The sequence below is a fragment of the Martes martes genome (genome assembly GCF_963455335.1).
Source record: "Martes martes genome assembly, chromosome: 2".
In the NCBI taxonomy this organism is placed as follows: domain Eukaryota; kingdom Metazoa; phylum Chordata; class Mammalia; order Carnivora; family Mustelidae; genus Martes; species Martes martes.
Genome location: NC_137889.1, coordinates 173,860,871 through 173,880,166, shown reverse-complemented (window position 1 = coordinate 173,880,166; position 19,296 = coordinate 173,860,871). Strand labels below are relative to the sequence as shown.

At 46.3% G+C, this 19,296-nt stretch overlaps 1 protein-coding gene across 1 annotated transcript in view; it reads left to right on the top strand.

The window, feature by feature from the left end:
• Positions 1 to 3,244: 3,244 nt before the first annotated feature.
• Positions 3,245 to 19,296, top strand: part of BEND4 (BEN domain containing 4) — a gene marked incomplete at both ends in the record, with an annotated part of 30,812 nt that continues 14,760 nt past the window's right edge. The window contains 2 exons of the mRNA XM_080796973.1: positions 3,245 to 3,740; positions 11,081 to 11,647. Coding sequence (XP_080653099.1) covers positions 3,245 to 3,740; positions 11,081 to 11,647 — 1,063 coding nt within the window. The remainder of the gene's footprint in view (positions 3,741 to 11,080; positions 11,648 to 19,296) is intronic.

Sequence of the window (19,296 nt, the reverse complement as noted above, 5' to 3'; positions counted from 1 at the left end):
TGTCATGCAGTGGGAAAAGCAAAGGAGTATCCTCAGCCCTTTCCCACCAAATGATGGTATGCACGCTCTTGTTCCTGCCGCAATATCATCTCAGCATTAAAATGTTGAAGCTAATCAGACATTTAATTTCAAAGTGGAAGGTCATTATCTTGTCACAAAATTTTATTCCAATTACTTTTTTTCTATTATACGAAATGAATTAAAAGTAGCACAAAACATTGGGAGATCAAACAGTCAATCAGAAGCTCATTAAATATCATTGAAATTGGTGCAATAAAAAGCATTTCCCATGGCTGACTTATTATTTAAAAGCTATATTCTGGATGGCTCAAGGAATTGACATGCTGCCAATCAAAAACCACCCTGTCCATAAAGAGCCATTTGGCTTTAAAAAGTTCACTATTTTTTTGTGTGAGAAGAGTAAATATCTAAGGAGATTTAAAGCATGGGTATAATTACCATCCTATCAGCCCCCATGAGACCCTAAAGAGAAGATATCAGCAAAGTCACCATCTGATAATTTAGACTATAACTTACAGAAAGATGCTTACAAAGTGCTACCAGCGATTTTATAAACACCTCAATACATTACATTTCTGTACAATACTCAGCTAAGTACAATCCCAGGCAGGGACTAACGGTCAGTTACAAGTTTAAAATTGAGTCCAACTCCAAACTTGGAATAAATGCCCATTTTATTTTCTCAAGAGTGATTATTAAGCACTTCATTTTTCTCTGGCCCCAGATGTAGGTGACTATTAGCACGAGGATCTGTAAATTGATCATTTCTAAATTTGTCTTTTAAAGCTAAACCACTAGTTTTATTGAAATGACCACTTTGTGATGTATAAGATGGCAGGTCCTTTTAGTTGGTAAAATATAACAACAGAAAGTACCGTTCCCAGTCTCTTAAGATGTTTAAGTGGTTGGCAAGGATGATTCAAAATAAAAATACATAATCATAAGACAAAGCTCTCAGGTATAGGAAATTACTTCTTGAGCAGAAGGATTCAAGAATTTCTCCCCTCTAAGCCACCCCACATAAACACTGCCACTACCCCAAATTTCTTTTCAAACGCCAGGACTTACTGGCAAATTATCTGGGAGTAAAGTGGGAGGTAAACAATTCAATGCAAAATTCAGAACTGCTTTATAGAAAAAAAAAGTGTGGGGAGGTTTGTTATCATTTATTTCCTCCAGTATATCATTCAATTTCTGCTGTCTCACATCTCAGAAGAAGCTCCCCCATTTCTCACTTATGTGCCTAAGAAACATCTCTCTGGCATCTCATTCTCTCTCCTGTCTTTTACCAGCATTTCATTATTTCTTAACTGTCCCTCTCATGCTTGTCTCCCTTTTTCCTAGTGATCCACGTGTCCTCATTTAGCAGTTTTCAGAAGCCAGGGAGAAACGTTGCAAATAATGTTAAATATGATTAATATCTTGAATTCCTTGAAATATGACATGCATGAGTTACAATGAAACCTCTTTTATTTCCCCATGAAATGCTTTTGCATAATGAGAAAGAAAATGTCCTCTATGCCCTAATCAGCTCTGACAGTTCCTGGACTCCCAAATACTTTTATTTATGGCATTATTTATTTCATCTCTAATAAATTGAAGGGGGGGTACCCACAGCATGATCTGAAGAAGCTGCAGGAGAGAGGGAGACTATCTTGGGTGGAGGAGCACAGAAGCTGAACCAGCCAAGAGACAGAAGGCATCGTAAGGGAGATATGGGAAATAAGAGGCCAAGGACCTGAACCCCCAGAAGAAAATGGGTCACTTTTCCAAGACTGAAAGGAAACTCCGAAAAGGAATGTAACTTCAGAGTGGAGAGAGGAGGGTCACACATCAAGGAGGAGATGCACTCAGATTCCTAACCTGGAGAATGAAGACTGACAGGCTGGAAACCAACTCTGGGAGGGAGTATGCTGGCACCCGCGCAGGCCTAGGAGAGAGGGATGATTTGCTCCAAGGAGCCTCTGGGAGAAGCCAGGGCACTCCTCAAGATTTGAAGACAACTCTACTCCATGGGGATCCTCCTCCAAACCACAGAAGCTCGTCTTTCATTCAGTCAATTACTGGAATTGTGTGTCCTCCAGAAACCCTGGCCTGACGGCCCCAGATGCAGTGAGCAGCTCACTGGGCGATAGAGCGGGCCACCCTGGTTCTCAGATTTACGTATATATCAAATGACATTGTTGAAAGCATCTAATCACCATCCCAAAGGGAGGTAACGGGTCAGATTTTTCCCTCAATTGCACAGAGTCTACGTGCTATGAGAAGTGAGGATATGAATTCAAATGATCTGGATGCGTGTCTGCACTCGGCCACACACTCCTGAGTGTCTGGCTTTGGGCAATTACCTCGCGGGGCCTCTGTTTACTCATCTGTAGAATGGGGTAAATGATTCTGCTACATTCTCTGGGCCCAAACTAGAAATTAATAAAATAATGTAGAAGTCCGAGATCCCGTATGTTCTTATGCTCTTGTGATCTGCATGAGCTCAAAGGTCAAGCACTGGGTGTGGGCCGACCCTGAGAAGCGCACAACGCGAAGCGACCCTAGGTCAAATTCTTCAAGATGTTCTTTTCAAAAGGTCGGGGGAGGATTTCCCGAGGGGTAGAACTGGCTGCAGTACCTTCCCAAGGCACACACACCCCACTTCAACTACTCCCAGCCCCTCTGTGCAACCCCGAGAGTTTGGGGTCACGTAGGGGGCGCCAGGAGCTCGTTTCCGAAGCTGAACCCCGCCCGCAACAGCAAAACCTCCAAGTCCGCACCTGGGGCTCCAAAGTCTCGCGCTGGCCGGGACCTCGCCCTGTTTACCCGCGCACCCTCGGGATCCGGCTCTTCCCTTCCCTCCCCCCCGTCGGAGGCGCACACCCGGCGCGCGGACCCCACAGGCGGCGGCGGCGGCGCCAGGCCCCGCCCCCGCCCCCATTATCATTAGCAGATATTACCCTAAACACTTGCTCTTTACCTCCTTTCTCCCTCCAGGCATTGGCGAGGCGGCCTGTCAATCAGCGCTCGGGCGGCAGCCCCCCGCGCGGGGGCTCAGCGATGCCAGCCTCAGCGACAGGCGGCAGTGGCGGCGGCGGCGGCGGCCCAGGCACAGGCACACACCCTCCCACACGCGCGCACTCGGGCAGAGCCGGCGGGCGGGAGGCGGAGGCACCCTCGGAGCCCGGCGCCCGGCGGGGAGGGGGCGTGCGACCGGGGACCGGCCCCGAGGCGCAGGATGGAGGAGGAGATGCAGCCGGCGGAGGAGGGGCCCAGCGTCCCCAAAATCTACAAGCAGCGCAGCCCCTACAGCGTCCTCAAGACGTTCCCCAGCAAGAGACCGGCGCTGGCCAAGCGCTACGACAGACCCACCCTGGTGGAGCTGCCGCACGTCCGGCCGCCGCCGCCCCCGCCGCCCTTCGCGCCGCACGCCGCCGTCTCCATCAGCAGCAGCGAGCCGCCGCCGCCGCCGCCGCCGCAGCAGCAGTTCCAGGCGCAGAGCTCCTACCCCCCCGGGCCCGGCCGGGCCGCCGCCGCCGCCTCGTCGTCGTCTCCATCCTGCACGCCCGCCGCGTCCCAGGGCCACCTGAGGACTCCGGCGCCGCCGGCGGCGGCCCCCGCCGCCTCCTCATCCTCGTCCTTCGCCGCCGTCGTCAGGTATGGCCCGGGCCCGGCGGCCGCCACGGGCAGCAGCAGCGCGGGCAGCGACGGCGCCAGCCTGGAGCTCAGTGCAGGTACCGACCAACTCCTGGGCGCAACTTTCCTTCCCGCCCGGCCGCGGGGAGGGGTGGGGGCCCGGGAACCAGAAGCTGGGCATGGCGGACGCCGTTTCGCGCGCGCCGGGCCCGGCGGGAGGGGCGCGACGGGAGCCGGGCGAGCGCAGTCCCGGCTGAGAGAGAGTCGGGGCGTCGGAGCGCAGCCCCGAGGCCTCCACGCACCGGCGGCAACTTCTAGAGGATTCCGCGCCGCCGCCGCGTGCGGAGCTTCCGACGGCGCGCGCGCCTCCTAACAGGTGGCTCCGCGCTCGGATCCGGCGTGGCGCCCAGGATGCGGGACGGTGGCGGTCCGGGGGAGGGGTCGGGGAGGCAGCCTCGGCGCTGAGGTCGCGCGTCGGACACCCCAGGGTGGCGGCAGCGGCCGCTCGGGGCGAGGCAGGCGCTGCTCGGGCGGCGCTCGGGGACGCCCTCCCTTTACCCTCGGCGGCTGCACTTTTTCCTTCCACTTTTCCTTTACCTCTCTTCTCCGCTGGTTTTGCCTTCTCTCTCTCCTTCCTTACCTTCCGATCCTCTTTTTCACCACCTCTTTGATGTACTCTTATACTGCCTCGGTCCACTCGGCTGGCTCCGGGGCTCCCTTTTCTTCTGTGCGCTTGGGTTTCCCGTGCGCGCGCGGTCCCTGCTCCCCGGCCCTCTTTCCCCACCCGCCCCGGAGTCCCGGCCCGTGGGGGCAAGAGAGCGGGCTCCTCTGCAGCGGCCAGGCGGCTGGACCTGGCGCTGGGCGCTGGCCCCTGCGGCGGACTTTAGGGAGAGGGACGTCCCACCCCTCCCCCCTAGTCCAAGGACACCCCTCCCCCGGGCTCTTGGGACCCGCCGCCCACGCCCCCCCCCCCCTCCGCCGGGAGTGATGGGGCTGCACGGCGCCTCCGGGGCATCTGGGCTCTGACGAAATGCCTGGTGGCGAGTACCCACCCCAGGGCACGAGGTTCCTCTCCGCGGGGAGCCTGCAGGAGGCCCCCTCGGAGAAGGCCGTTCTCCCTCGGGTTAGGCTCCGGGGAGGTGGGCTGCTAGAAAGGCCACAGCCTGGGGCCTGGGCCCAGGGGCACTCTGCGCTCCCTCGGGGCGCGGAGCCGCGTTTAGCTCGCTCCTGAGAATGAAAAGTTCCTGCTCTGGGCCTTTTATGACATTTTAGAGCCCTCCAAATTCGGCATATCGGTGGATCCAAGGCTTTTGTCCTGATGAAAATATGAGCATTGTCTCTAAATGAGTTATAGATGCCTGTGTTAATGTTCTGTTGTTTGTCAATATTTTGACGCATGAAGGATTGGTTTTGAGAAAGAAAATCTAATTACAGGTAATAGTGAAGACTTGTTCTGTCACATCTCTCACTGATTTGGAGATGTTTGACGGTTTCGAGTGGGGTTCTTATGTACGGGTGCTTATTGTTTGTGGGGTGGTTTGTTGTTGGTTTTTTTCTTTTTTTTTCCCCCAGTTGCTTTTGACCTGATTTTGTGTTGTGTTTTTATATTATTGTTAGGCTACCCACCCCCTTCCATTTTGTCCCTTATTACTCTTTTGTGTTCTCCCCTTTGAGTAAGGTTTGTGTGTTCTCTCTCTCTCTCTCTCTCTCTCTCTCTCGATTTGGACTCTTCATTCATGCCCATGTTTATTCCCTTGTTCTGCTTTACCTTTGTTTTTCATGGTGTTTCTCCCCGTTTTGGTTCTTTCCCCTTTTCTATGTGTTGCCTATCCCTTTGCATAACCTTAGTTCCACCACGTTCACGGGGGGGGGGGGTGTCCCCCCTTTTTATCTACCTGCTAAGTCTTTAACCAACCTTTTATACACTATATAATCAACCTTTTATACACTGTAAATCTGCCCCCTCCTTTCCATTTTTCATCCATAGTTTTAACCTGGCTTTTTCCTGCATTTCTCTTTTCTTCACCAGCCACTTGCTGTCCTTTCCATGCTCCCTCCTGCTCTGACTGTGTCCTTGCTGTCTTTCATTCACAAGGAGTTTGTTTTTCCTTTTCACCTTGTTGTAAATGTTCTCTTTCAGTGTTTCTTCCTAGTTAATTTTGTCCTACTTAATTTTGCCAGGTGAAGATCACAACGTCATTGCATCTAAAAGAGTGAAAGGGGGCTTTGTCTGATGCCCCGCCAAACTCCCTATATTTTTTATTTCCTTTTATTCTCAAGGCTGCTGTTGCTGCTCCCTTTTTTTTTTTTTTTTTTTTTTAAGGTCATAGAGAGGTAAGCTTGATAGCACCAAGTACAGGATGCCATGTGCTTGTTGGAAAGATGGGAATTGGATGGTAGGTTTCTTCCATGCAGTGAGGAAAATGGTCTGGCAGGGGGGAAAAAAAAGCCATGGTACTAGACATCATGAATTATGGTCCTAATATTAATCATTGATGGACAAAGCCATCTCTTAACAGGCACAGAGATGTGAGTGGCCATCAGAGGGACAGTCACCTGAAGAGCTGATTGGCTCTTTGAGGAACTAGTGGTTCCACTTTGAGCCAATGAGCATGTGTGCAGAGACAGACACCATTTAAGCATACTGGGGAGGGGGCTGGGGAGGTGGTGAGTTGCTTGTTGCACCCTCACAAAAGTGTTTTGCGTCCTCTCCAGCTAGCTGGTAAATGGAAAATAGTCAAGACGTCCATGTGATGAATCAAGTCAGGGATAGAAGAGAGAGCTGAGTGTCCAGAGTAAATGCAGGGAAAAGATGAAAAGGTTGAAGTGAATCTTATTTGCCATTAAGAGCCATAAACCATTGAGAGGAGAAATATGTGATTAAAAATAGATTTTTCAGCATTCTTATAAAATCTCATGAAGAGTATAATTTTCCTTAAAAGGGGTAATATACCATGGTTTTAAGAGCATATTTTTCCTCTGTGGGAGGCTTAGAGTTAAAACCCACGTAGATCTTGATATGCAGCCTAAATTTGGCATCAGGAAATGGGAAATTGCATCTTTAAGCAGAGTACAATCAAAAATGAATTACAATAAATCCTATATAATTGCATAGGTCATTCTCTTTAATGAGATTTTATTAACCTGACTGTCAAGCTTTTGAGTCAGGCAGATATTTTATCTTCTTCAACTGATAAAAGTGTCAGCTATAAACCACCATATAAATATTCATAAATCTACACATCTGTGGCAGCCTATCAGCATCATTCTTTTGGACATTAAAAGCATTCTAATTACTTTCTGTCTAGCAGAGCTGAAATGCTGCCTGTTATAGTATGTGCTTGGCAGGCATGATTGCTTTTGTTTGCCATCACAAATAGCAGCATCCTATTTTATATACCGATGGTCCAGAAAATATTCAGGGATTGACTGAGCAGGATGAATATTAGGAAGCACCATCTGGTTTTGATAGCACCGAGTATATTAACTCATCTGTTAATTTTTGACACATCATTGATTTATTTATTTAGAAAAATTGCATCCTGTTTTGCTGTGTTGATGTTTGCCATTATGAAAAAAAATTGGATGGCCTTTTTTTTGAAGACATAGTTCATTGATTTAAGACAAGGGTGATGCTCCCAAAGATGCTTTCATTTTCTAACTTCTGTTTTCTATGCCATGAAGTCCTCTCTTCAGAAGTTATATTAATATTTTAAGGAAATCATCTATTTTGAACTAGCTGGAAATCCTTTTGGTAGATAAAACGTATGGATACGTGATAGTAGATCACAAAAATTTTTTTCTGCTTCTGCATTTTTCATATTAATATATTTCACCCTTCGCTGGGCTAAAATCAAAAGGTTACCACTAATCTCGATGACTGTGATCTCCTTCATGGTAACAGAATACTCTTGGGTATAGGCTGTGATGGACAAATTCCATTCAAGGCTTTACTTACAAAGAAGGACATTAAAAAAGGCGCCTGTGTTTGATTGCTGAGTTCCCATCCCTTATTCACTTATCAGATTTAGGATGGATTAAACCACTTAAATTTAGAAGAATTTCTAGAAATGAATTTTTTAATTAAAAAAATAATCACGGGTTCAGATTTTGGAATCAGACTAGGCACAATTTGCAACATGATATTATCCCAACAGATTGCACAGCAGAGCAAAATAAATTACAAGTGGTCACTTTACAGTGCTTCATGACTGATTTATTAACATTTTGCAGTGTTTACTTTTAGAGAACTTAGGAATAAAGTAGGTAGTTTTAAAGCCCCTTTGTAAACTGTTGACTTTGTACTTCCTTGCCATTGCTTGCGTGGAGCATTCTGTAACTAGGGGGGAAAAGCAGTTAAAAAAAATTCAAAATACAATGTTCACACTTCGCTCAATTAAGAATCATGGGTCAGTGACCATTCGATTGTGTTCGTATGAAAACAGAACTTTTCTCCATTTCTTAGCGTAATGGGCATTGCACAGTACTTGCATTTCTAATTATATTCTGTCTGGAAAGCTAAAGTATTGCTGGCTGCAATATGGAGTAAGTAGAAAGATGTGCTGTTTTCTGCCAAGTGTAATAGTAATATTTTTCATCATATTCTTCCACGTATTGATGTGGAAACACTATTTCAATGTTTTAAGTTACCAAAAAGAAGAGAAATTCAACTTTAAGGCTTATGGTTGCTATTTTTGCATCTGTCAGTTCTCAGAACAAATTCAGAATGAAGCATTTTTTAAAAACTGAAGACAAGAACTGTTTTATGGTTGTAGCTACTCTCTGATATTCTGAGAGCACTTTAATACATTATTTTCATAATGTAGCATATTACATAATGATTTTTTTCTCAGCATATTACAAGTTTATTCTTCAATTAAAAAAACAAATCACGCTTATCCCCAAGTCAGGGTTTTTTTTCCCTTAAAATGTATACCCTAATGTGATTTATCAATCTGATGAAAGCTACTGAGTGTGCTTTAGGACATGGAGCAAATATATTCAAGCAGTTTTTTATAGGCGCTTCTATTTTAGCCTTTCTTTTCATATTTTGCTCCTTTTATCAAGGTTATGTTAGAAGTGTATAGGATGTAAATCATTCGGGACTGTGCTGATTAAAATGCAAACAGTAAATACAACTTCAGGTCTGGAATGGGATTATAGGATTAAAATGAATGGAAACTGCTAGTGTGCTAGAATTGAAAATTCCCAATCAATATCATCCTTTGATTTTACTAATAAAAGAACAAAAACCCGGAAGTGAAAATGAGAATACAACATCATCTTAAGTCTTCCCACTTGTATGGTTCAACCGTTTACTTTGTTTATTTGGTTTGGGTCAATGTAAAGAAATAACACCCACATATCTGAGGTCTTCCCCCATTACCTTTTGGTTTAAATCGTGGGCACAGTTCTTCCCTTCCACCTGGCAGGGGGCAGAGGCACCAGTTCCAGCAAACATGCTGTCCATATCCACATCCCTTTTTCTCCCAGAGAGCGAGTGGACTTTATCCTTGCTGCTGCTTCAACGAAGTTCCCAGCCCATCAATCAATTCTAGCCTGAAACTGTACCTGACATCTGGTTCTTTCTTCAGGACTCAAGAATCATTGTGTAAAAAACAGACCTGTACCTAAAATTTGTGGGATTTAGGACAAGAGTGCAAATTCAGGCCCACATACCATATATCTAAATAATTAACTAACTGTTAAATAAAACATGTTCCATCCACCTATCCTGATAAATACACCTTCTTAATGACCAGATTTGACTTTGGAGTTTTCAGCCAGCCCATGGCCTTCTCTCCCCACCCCCAGCTTCATCTTCCACTAGGAGGAACCTCACATACACAGGAATGGATGCCCCAGTCCAAACTTCCAGGCTCTGGCACCATGGTCTGTCTTTGGGAGAATGGCTCAGGGAAGAGTCCAACACAGGCCCTCGAAGCAGTTTGAGTAAGGAATTCCTGGATCTTGGGTACCTCACCATGGGGAGAGGGTGGGCTGGAGGAGGACGGTTAGGGTAGGGGCCCCCCTGCCTATGTCTAAGGGTAGTATTGGTCCTAAGAGTGGGAAAGCACTGTGCCAGGAAGAAAACAGCCTTGTGGACTCGTAGCCTGCCCAGAGTGCTCTTGCCACCCCAGCCAAGGATATGTGAAATGCTCTAAAGTAAGACCTATTTATTTACAAGAGGCCCTGCATATAGTCGATATATATTTTGCTGTCCCCATAGAAGCCCTCAAACATCTCACCATTTTTCATTTTTCAAGTTTATTCCCCCCCAAATACAGCCGATCAACATGTTCAGATACAGCAAGTAGCTAGTTAAATGTCTATCATAAATAGTTGCTGGCATCTAAAATCTGCAGTATTTTGTGGCCATTATTCTGGGTAGGGAGGAGAGGAGATGAGAGGCATCTACCACCTCGATGTAAGCCTTATAAAACATCTCTCTCTATTTATAAATAGTCCATTCTGGGAGGTGGTCCGGAAAGAAGAGAATGTACCTTGTGACATTTGCATTTAGGGTAAATTTTCAAGACCCTTAGACAACACAAAAACATGTTTTCACGGTTCGAGGAGGTTTTTCTTGTTTTTCTAAACTGATTGCTTTCCACTTGGTTTTTACTTTTCATTGATTGACAATTAATATGCTTTTGAATACGTTTCTGTGAACTAACCATCACTCTCGACACATGCCATTTTAAGAGACTTGACAGTCTAATGGAAGAGGCTGTAAGGAGAGGCACTGCTGCTTTCTGCATGATACTTACACAGATTGGCCTAAACATGGGCCTTGACGAGAAATCCAACTTCACAGATAAATGACAAGAAAGCGTAGTGAACACAGATGTTGGCTAACACAGTTTTGCTTTCAGACTTGTCATCGTTTGCCTTATAGGCCACTCTTTGTTTTACCTTAGATGTCTAGTGAGCTCTTCAGAAGGACTTATCTTTCTTCTCCAGTTTGCATCTGGGAGCAGCGTACTCTCGGCAGGGACCGTATCAGCTGATTAATAGCAAGGGCATGAGGGCACTCCAGAAATAGAAGTAATGATTGCTGTAAGCCCTCCTATCAATGAGGAATTGAGTCGGCAGTGACTGGCTCGATTCATTAGAGTAAGGATATTAATGAAGCCAAAGGTGTGGGTTCAGACCTATGCAGGCCAGTTAATGCCACAGCGATGGAAATCTCTTTGTGGTGCCCAAAGTCACAGTCTTGCCATTTCCCAGAGGGAGGGGGTGGGGGAAACTCCTCAGGCACCCCTCTGGTTGCAGAATGACCAGAAGCTAATGCATCCTATCTCGTCCCCTTAGTTTGAGATGGAAAGTAGAAAAACATATATTTAACATTTTTGAATGGTATGCTCAATGCTGAGGCCCTCACTTACCCCCTTGTCTTTGACTATCCGTCTCTGATGTGTCTTTTCATGTGTTTCAGAGAGTCGAATGATCTTGGATGCCTTTGCCCAGCAATGCAGTCGCGTTCTTAGTCTCTTAAATTGTGGAGGAAAGCTTCTGGACTCCAACCATTCCCAATCCATGATTTCTTGCGTAAAGCAGGAAGGCTCGAGTTATACCGAAAGACAGGAGCAGTGTCCCATCGGGAAAGGGGTCCACAGTCAGACCTCTGATAATGTAGACGTAGACATGCAATATATGCAAAGGAAACAACAGACTTCTGCCTTTTTGAGGGTTTTCACTGACTCCCTACAAAATTACCTGCTCTCAGGGAGTTTCCCGACTCCAAACACCTCATCGGTCAGTGAGTACGGCCACCTGGCCGACGTGGATCCTCTGTCAACCTCCCCCGTGCACACACTAGGTGGCTGGACCTCCCCGGCGACCTCCGAATCCCACGGTCACCCATCCTCTTCCACACTGCCAGAGGAGGAGGAAGAGGAGGAAGAGGAAGGCTACTGTCCGAGGTGCCAGGAGCTGGAGCAGGAGGTTATTTCCCTGCAACAAGAAAATGAAGAGCTCAGACGGAAACTGGAGAGCATCCCAGGTACCGGGCCGTTTTCCTTGCAAGCCACCTGCAGATCCTTCCTTTCCGTTGTCTCAGCTGTGTGTGTGTGTGTGTGTGTGTGTGTGCGCGCGCGCACTTGCATGCATGTGTAGGTATCTATTTTTTGTTTTGGCCAGGAAGGGAGAAAAGTTGGGAAAAACAGGCGCACGCACGGGGAGGCCTTCGCCTTCCAGTGCCAAATGGAAATTTCAGGATGAACTCCCAGCCTTGTCCTATCTATGTTTAAGTCGGTTGTAGGCCTGGAGACCACTGTCCTGTTCAAAGATGTCTCTAACCATGTAAAAGTGATTCCAGACTTGATCAGAGAATCCAGTAGGCCAAGTGCCATGAGCCTGGGTTTTCATCAAACGGTGTTCCTCTCTTTTAAAAGCAGCTTTTGTATTTTTAAAGACTTTGCTATATGTGTTTTATTAGTAGTAGAGAGTAAATTGGAATGATGCTTTCAGAGGGGGGGATGTGAGTAGAACTAAACAAGTGGTCTCTTCTGTTCCGTTAATTTCTTGTCACTCTTGTTAAGTTTCAACAGGCATAGTCTCTTTTTAGCATGCAGGCTCCTCCTTAAAGTTAATAAGCAACTGTAAACTGAGAAGAATAGATTAAGGACAGACCAGTAATTAACCTGATCCCACACTATTTGTGCCCCCTGGCGAAGCAGGCATTTCCTGCCTCTTAGAGACACTAGATTTGTGGAGTAGTAAAGTCATCTTTATGGCAAGATCTCTGGGCTGCAAAGCCACTTTTTTGCTATTTAAAAAGCGACCGGTTTTGGTTATATCTTTGAATTCATTTCCTACGTGTCTGTGACTTACAAAAGATGGTAAGATCATTAGCTAGAATGGTAACTTCAAACCCTTTACTTCATGCAGCCCATTGATAAAAATTTTTGAGCATATATCCACCAATGGACACATTTATTGGTTAATTACATACATGTCGTACTTATATAGCATGTTCAAAGTAGGATGTATATAACACATTAAAATTTTTAAGGCTGATATATAAATATAAATAGAAAGTTTGTTCTTTTCCTGACTCAGTGTCTTTGAACCACCCAATTTGGCAGCTGACGTAAAAAGAAGGAAATAGTGAAGACTACCGCCCTCTTGTTTATTAGTCCACGTGCAAAACAAAAACAAAAGCGAGCGTTAAGAATTGCCAGATCAGAAATTTATTTTCCTTCCATCCCTTGATTTAAAAACTTTCCCAAATGGACCAGAGTTTTGGTTCAGAATATTTTGGAACTAGATTTAGTGCGGTTGTGTTGTGGGGAGAAGGAAGAGGTGAAGTGAATCCTTTCTTTCCCTTTGCAATTGAGCCCTGGGGTTAGATAAAAGGTCACAGAGCCTTCCCATGCCAGGCAGACAGCGACCGCAGGAGACACAGGTCGAACTCAGTGCAGTGGCCACAGAACTCCCCTGGGTTCGCCCAAGTCCAAGAGAGGGGGCCGGAGCTAACACTCCGTGGGAGTTTACAGCTCTCACAGTTCCACAGATCACGGTTAATTAACTTGGAGTTTTATCCCCAAAGGAGTATTTCCCATCTTGCTCCCCATCGTCCTCTTTCCCTGGGGGAGAAAATAGTGTCCTGGAGATCAGTGAATTCTAGATACTTACATCAGCCATTCAGAACTGTGGCTAAGAGTTTCAGGTAACAAGTACCTGCGAGGTACTTTCAGGTACCTGCGAGGACAGGTAACAGAATTGTCCAGAGTGGTGATGTCTAATTCCCAGTCCTGAATGCTTGTCCTCAGCAAATACCAAGTAAATTTGCGATTTAGTCCTCTTCCCATTATCTGTACCCGGTAAAAAGTCTGTCACGAATAACTCCTTGCTGACCTGCCACTAATCGCTGTCTCTGTTTCCCAGAAAGATGAAAATGCTGCAATTTCTTGACCTTTCTAGATGGTCCAATATTGAATGATGCTTACTTGTTGAAATTAGGCTGTGGTCACCACTGTTAGGGTAAACAGTCCAGCCCTGTTGAACGCTCCCTCCATGAACTTGAGTCGAAAGCCATTTCACACCCAGAACTATGATTTCAGTAAAAAATCCATACGGAAACCCAACTATATGAATGAAAATCGGTTTGTCTGGGTGCCTGGGTAGCTCAGTAGGCTAAGTGTCTGCCTTCAGCTCAGAGTCTCAGGATCGAGCCCCAAGTTGGACTCCCTGCTCAGTGGAGAGCCTGCTTCTCCCTCTCTCTCTGCCCTTCTCCCCACTCGTGCTCTCTCGGTCTCTCTCCCTCAAGTAAATAAAATCTTTATGAAAAAAGAAAAATATTAGTTTGTCAGTTATGAATAGAAAATAATTAGCATAAAATTCAAGAAAGATTAACTTATTTAAGGAGTACATGGGTGGCTCAGTCAGTTAAGCCTCTGACTCTTGATTTCGGCTCAGGTCACGATCGCAGGGTCATGAGATCGAGCCCTACGTCAGGCTCCGGTTGCTTGAGATTTTCTCTCTCCCTCTGTCCCTCCTTCCCTTCCCTGTGCGCACACACGCTCTCACTCTCTCTTAAGATAAAAAAAGGTGATTACTTAACGCATTATTACGGACGCCTTGGCATTGGACATCCAGTCGAACATGTTGCTTACAACGAAAGCCTGAAGCAAAAGAAGGCATCACTGTCCCCTTCCCCATACCGCTCAACCTCCGTCTTTGGCTAACAACAGACCAGATTGTGGGTGATCACCTACGAATCCACCTTTCACTCCATTAGCTATGAATTTTGGGGAAGGGGACTATTATTTTTAGACAGCCATTTGAAGAAAGGTGCAGAAAGTAATAAAGTAGATAAAGTAGTGAAGAAGAGAAGTTCAAAGTAAAAAGTCACTTGGTTTTACGTGTAACAAGAGTACTTTGCAAGGGGTAGTTCTCCTGGATAATCTGGGATGCATTTTCTCTAATCATTGTCAGGGTTTCCCAGCGGTTCCAGTAGGCCTCTGTTGTTCTGAAAGCCAGTGCATTTCCAGGACCGGGGACCTGGGACCTTCCCGTAGTAGAAAACCACCTGTATGTTATGGGATGGCTCTCCTTACAGCCAAGCAGGATGGATGAGTACAAAGGAGAAAGTAGCATTCAGAGGAAATAGGGTTAACGAGAAGATAGGAATGCCTGCCCCAGGTCAGAGCTAGGACACTGATTTTAGTCCCTTCTCGGCTGCTCCCGAGTTGTGCTGTTGAATGACTTTGAGATTCTTGGCTTCTTAATTTTTTATTTTTTTCCTGAAATAAGCATTCATACCTGGCAGCAGTTCTGGAAGTGGGACTTCAAGTGAGCCCATTAGAATATAGGGGGAAATTAGCTCCCTGGGCAGCTATGAAAGGGGACAGGAAAGTGCAGACCTTACCGAGAAGAAAGAGGTTGGGGAAAGTGCTCTTCCCCCACCACCTGACCGGGCCTGGGTTGCTGTATCCTGGGTCGAGGAGTCGGCAAAGACTTGTTGATTGTCAACCACGTGCAAGCAAGGGCTTCTGGAGAAGAGTCTGACTTCCCACCCGCTGTGACTTGGCGATGTGGGCGGTTAAATATTGTCTCCTCAGGGAGGAGCCTCAGCCCCCCCCCCCCTTCGGTGTTACATTATCACACCAGAAGTCAGAGAGTCCGTTGAAAAGTTAAAATTTTTTAGAAAAAAGTGAAAGTCAGTTAAAAGCAAAAAGCCACAGGGACACTTGGATGGCTCCGTCAGTTAAGCGTCTGCATTTGGCTCAGGTCGTGATCTCAGGGTCCTGGGTTGGAGTCCCACGTTGGTTCCCTACTCAGCGAGGGGTCTGCTCTCTCTCTCTCCCTCTGCCCCTCCCCCTGCTTGTACCCCCCTTGTGCCCTCTCTGTCCTTCTCTCTCTCTCACTGTCAAATAAATAAAATCTTAAAAAAAAAAAAAAAGCCACAGAAGGAAATGATATTTGGATCAGAAATACGAAAAGCTGAGACATTGAAAGAAGGAAGATGTTGGGGAACTGTCTCACCAGAGAAGCTGGCAGGTCAGGGCCAGCGCACTGGTTTAGAAAGCTTGCGGTCAGCACGAGGTGAGAGAGCTCCCGAGGGAGGGTGGATGTAAAATACCGTATGTCATCTCATTTAAGACCCCACTGAATGCAAGATGCACCAGTATTCTGTATTCCACTAAGAAGGAAAAAAAAAACACTGCAAATCATAATTGCCCCTTAGAATTCTCTTTGAACAAGCAAATATGAAAAAATGTGGGTCTTACAATCATAAAATATGGTAATTTTAGAAAATAACTTCCAAAGTAAAATAATTATGACATGTTAAAAATACCTTGAGACGTTCTAAGTGCCAAATATACAGAAATATACTACTGACATCATTAAAGGACTTCCTACTTTTTAAAAAGCACATTTAGGATTATCTCAATTTATCTTTACCTCTCTGAACAAATATTAATTTTCCCACTTTATGGACAAAGAGGTTGAAATCAGGACAGGCAAAGCCTGGGGCAGAGCTAGAGTTATAATCCAGGCCTCTCGACTCTAGATCTAGTTTACTACCCCTTTCACCCGAAAAATACAGTCAATTCACACAGTTCATTGTAGTTACCTTCTATAAAGTCACTGTCGACACTGAATTAGCGAATCCCGAAGCGTCGCCCCTCGGGGAGATACGGAGCTGGGTTTCTGAGGACCTCTGGTCACATTTTTATCAACAGATCAATGCATATTTATGTATGTTTTTGTTTCAAGAGACCTAATTTAATAGCGTTGTCGGAATAACACAACTCAGAGCCAGCCGCACTGTATCCTGCTGTGAATGAGGCTTACCCGCCACGTGTTTTCTCCCTGAGGCTCATCGCGGCCTTCCTGCACACGGGAGCACCAGACAGCCCTCCAGCTCTGCGCTCGGGGTCCCTTTTAAACAGCGAGCTCACCAACAAAAAGCCCACAAATATGAAAAACGTGGCACACGGAGAGACCATTTGCTACAGTGCGAGAGCTGAAACAGGCAGAGTGTTCCCTTGTTCGACCTCAGCTGGGAGAGTGCGCATCGGGCCTCCAGGGTTTTCGTTTGACCCACAGGTGCCTGCCAGAGCCCCACACGTGTGCGTGGGCACGACACTTACAAATACATGGTAGCAAGCTGGCCAGTTGGAAAGCGTGGATCATGAGGATCGACTACTAACTTGAGGGTACAAACCAGAAAACTCACCTAGGATTAGGCAGCTCTGATCCTATTAGTCCACAGTTGTCATTTAGGAAATGAAAGAAGATGTTAATTTTTTTTAAATTTTTTTTTTAAGATTTCATTTATTTATTTGACAGAGAGAGATCACTAATCGGCAGAGAGGCAGGCAGAGAGAGAGAGGAGGAAGCAGGCTCCCTGCTGAGCAGAGAGCCCGATGTGGGCCTTGATCCCAGGACCCTGAGATCATGACCTGAGCCGAAGGCAGAAGCTTAATCCACTGAGCCACCCAGGTACCCTCCTAAGAAGATTTTAAAAAGATAAATCAGGAATGCCACGTTTTGGGATAGCTAATTTCGCAACAGCTTAAAGCCTGGAGTGAAAGCGGCTTGGCCATGCTGGGGCCCTTTCTCCAGCCCCCCGCTCACACGCATCCACAAGGGCTTGTGCAGAAACATTCAGGGTGGCTTCGGGTCCCCAGAAGCGTGGGGATTCTGAGGAGGAGGAAGACCCATGAGTGTATTCTGAGTAAGAACCTGGAGCACATGATAGGAACAGAGGAGTACAGGATTGAGTTCTCTTCGTTAGAAATTGGTAGAAGTCATCACAACTCTTGCCATGGCCGTGAGATGGAGGGAGACAGCGATGTGTGGGAAAAGAGAATGAATTTGGAGTCAAACCTGGGTTTGGATTTCTGCTATTTGCTACCCATGGTTCTTGGCAACTCCCTTAACCATTCTGAGCCTCAGTTTCTTTCTGTACAGTGAGGTTAGTAATGCTGTTGGAATGTTGGAAGTATTACGTTCATTAACTAGCAACCGAGTGCCTCCCAGATCTGCCAGTAAGTTCTCAACAAACAGCAACTTAAAGGGAATGAGAGAAACTGTCCTGCACCCAGAAATACAGAAATCTTAAGTGATGTCCTTCGATTTTAAGTAGTAGTCTTACCGTGTGACGAGGTCAGCACGCAGCCAGTTACCCAGGTTAGCAACCACAGATGCACCTGTCACACGTAACGTCACGTCAGTCTCCTTCTGGACTCCGCCTCTCAGATGCCCATCACTTTGGGTTCCTCCTCTCCCCACTCTTTTCATCCAGGCCTATCTCAGCACGGACACGTGCAGTAGCCGCTCACCTCCTCCCAGACTCCAGCGTCTCCCCTGCTGAAAAGCCCCAGATCATCTGTGGCTGACAAGCCTCTACAGGTTTCACATGGTCTGTAAATTCCAGCACCCATTATGACACCTGGGGTCCTTCGCTTCGTTATTCTTTTCTTGTCCGTTTTTGGAGACTCGACTCCAGTTCCCACCATATGCCGAGCGTTCCAACCCCAGTGGACAGGTGGGGATTCCTGAGCAGCCTGACACTGGCTTCTGGTCTTCTCTTACTCTTGCTGTTCCTCCCGGCTCAAGGACATACTCTCCTTCTCCCCACTGGAAAAACTCCTACTCATCCTTCAGAACCCAAATCAGGTGACTGTTGCCTCTGTCACAAATTCTTCCCCCAGTTCCCAGGCAGGATTAACCACTACCCATAGTACCTCATGCATACTTCTGTGAGAGTCAGTGTTGGGGAGGTTTTTACTCTTTCTGTCTCTCCCGGGTGTCCTGATAGGAGAGGCAGGCTGTATAAGCTCGAGGACAGAGATGACACATCAGCTGTGTGTCCCAAATCTGAGCCCAGTGTCAGGCCTGTTGTGGCATCTCCACAGGTCAGTGAAATTCCACTGAGACGGGACATTGTCCCAAGCAGAAGCATAACCGTGCCTCTGTAAGGCTGAGGACTACTGAAAACTTATGGTTTATTTCTACATAGTTACAGTTCAAGAGCTTAGACTTTACAGACACGATGTGAAAAGGACACTTAAAGATGATATAAGCTCACAGATGGCATGGCAAATAATTTCAGAGGACGGTAAATAATTTCTGTCTCCCTCTAAAATCATAGATGGTGTATTTTGTAAAAACAGTGATATAGCAAAGTAGAGTAATTAATGCTAGAGAAGCCCTGATCAAGATTTTAATGTAATGATCTGCAGTGAAAATTAGATCCTCAAGACCCAAGCATCCTTAATGTGGGAAAACACAGAATTGGAGCAGATTTCCTGGGAAGAACTTTCTAGTTCTTACTTTCTAGTCTAACAACGAAGTCAGTTAAGTGACCTCCAAGGAATTCACAGGGCTCCTGCTCGTAAAATGAGACCAGCCTACGTTGGGCACTGTTTACTGGGCACTTTCTGCTTTACAATAACTATATACAGTGGGTAATTATCCCCGTTTTACAGATGAGGTAACAGAGGCTGAGTAACTTGCCCAGAATCAGACAGTTCCTAGTGCCAGAGGAAGTACATTAAGGAGAAAAAAGTACCCAAGAATTACTTTAGGACCCATTTCCACGTCTTTTTGTCCGCTAAGTGATATTTACTGTCAGAGAATGTGTCGAAGACCCCGTCTGTGTGGCTTTAATGACCTTAACCCTGACCATGATGCCAT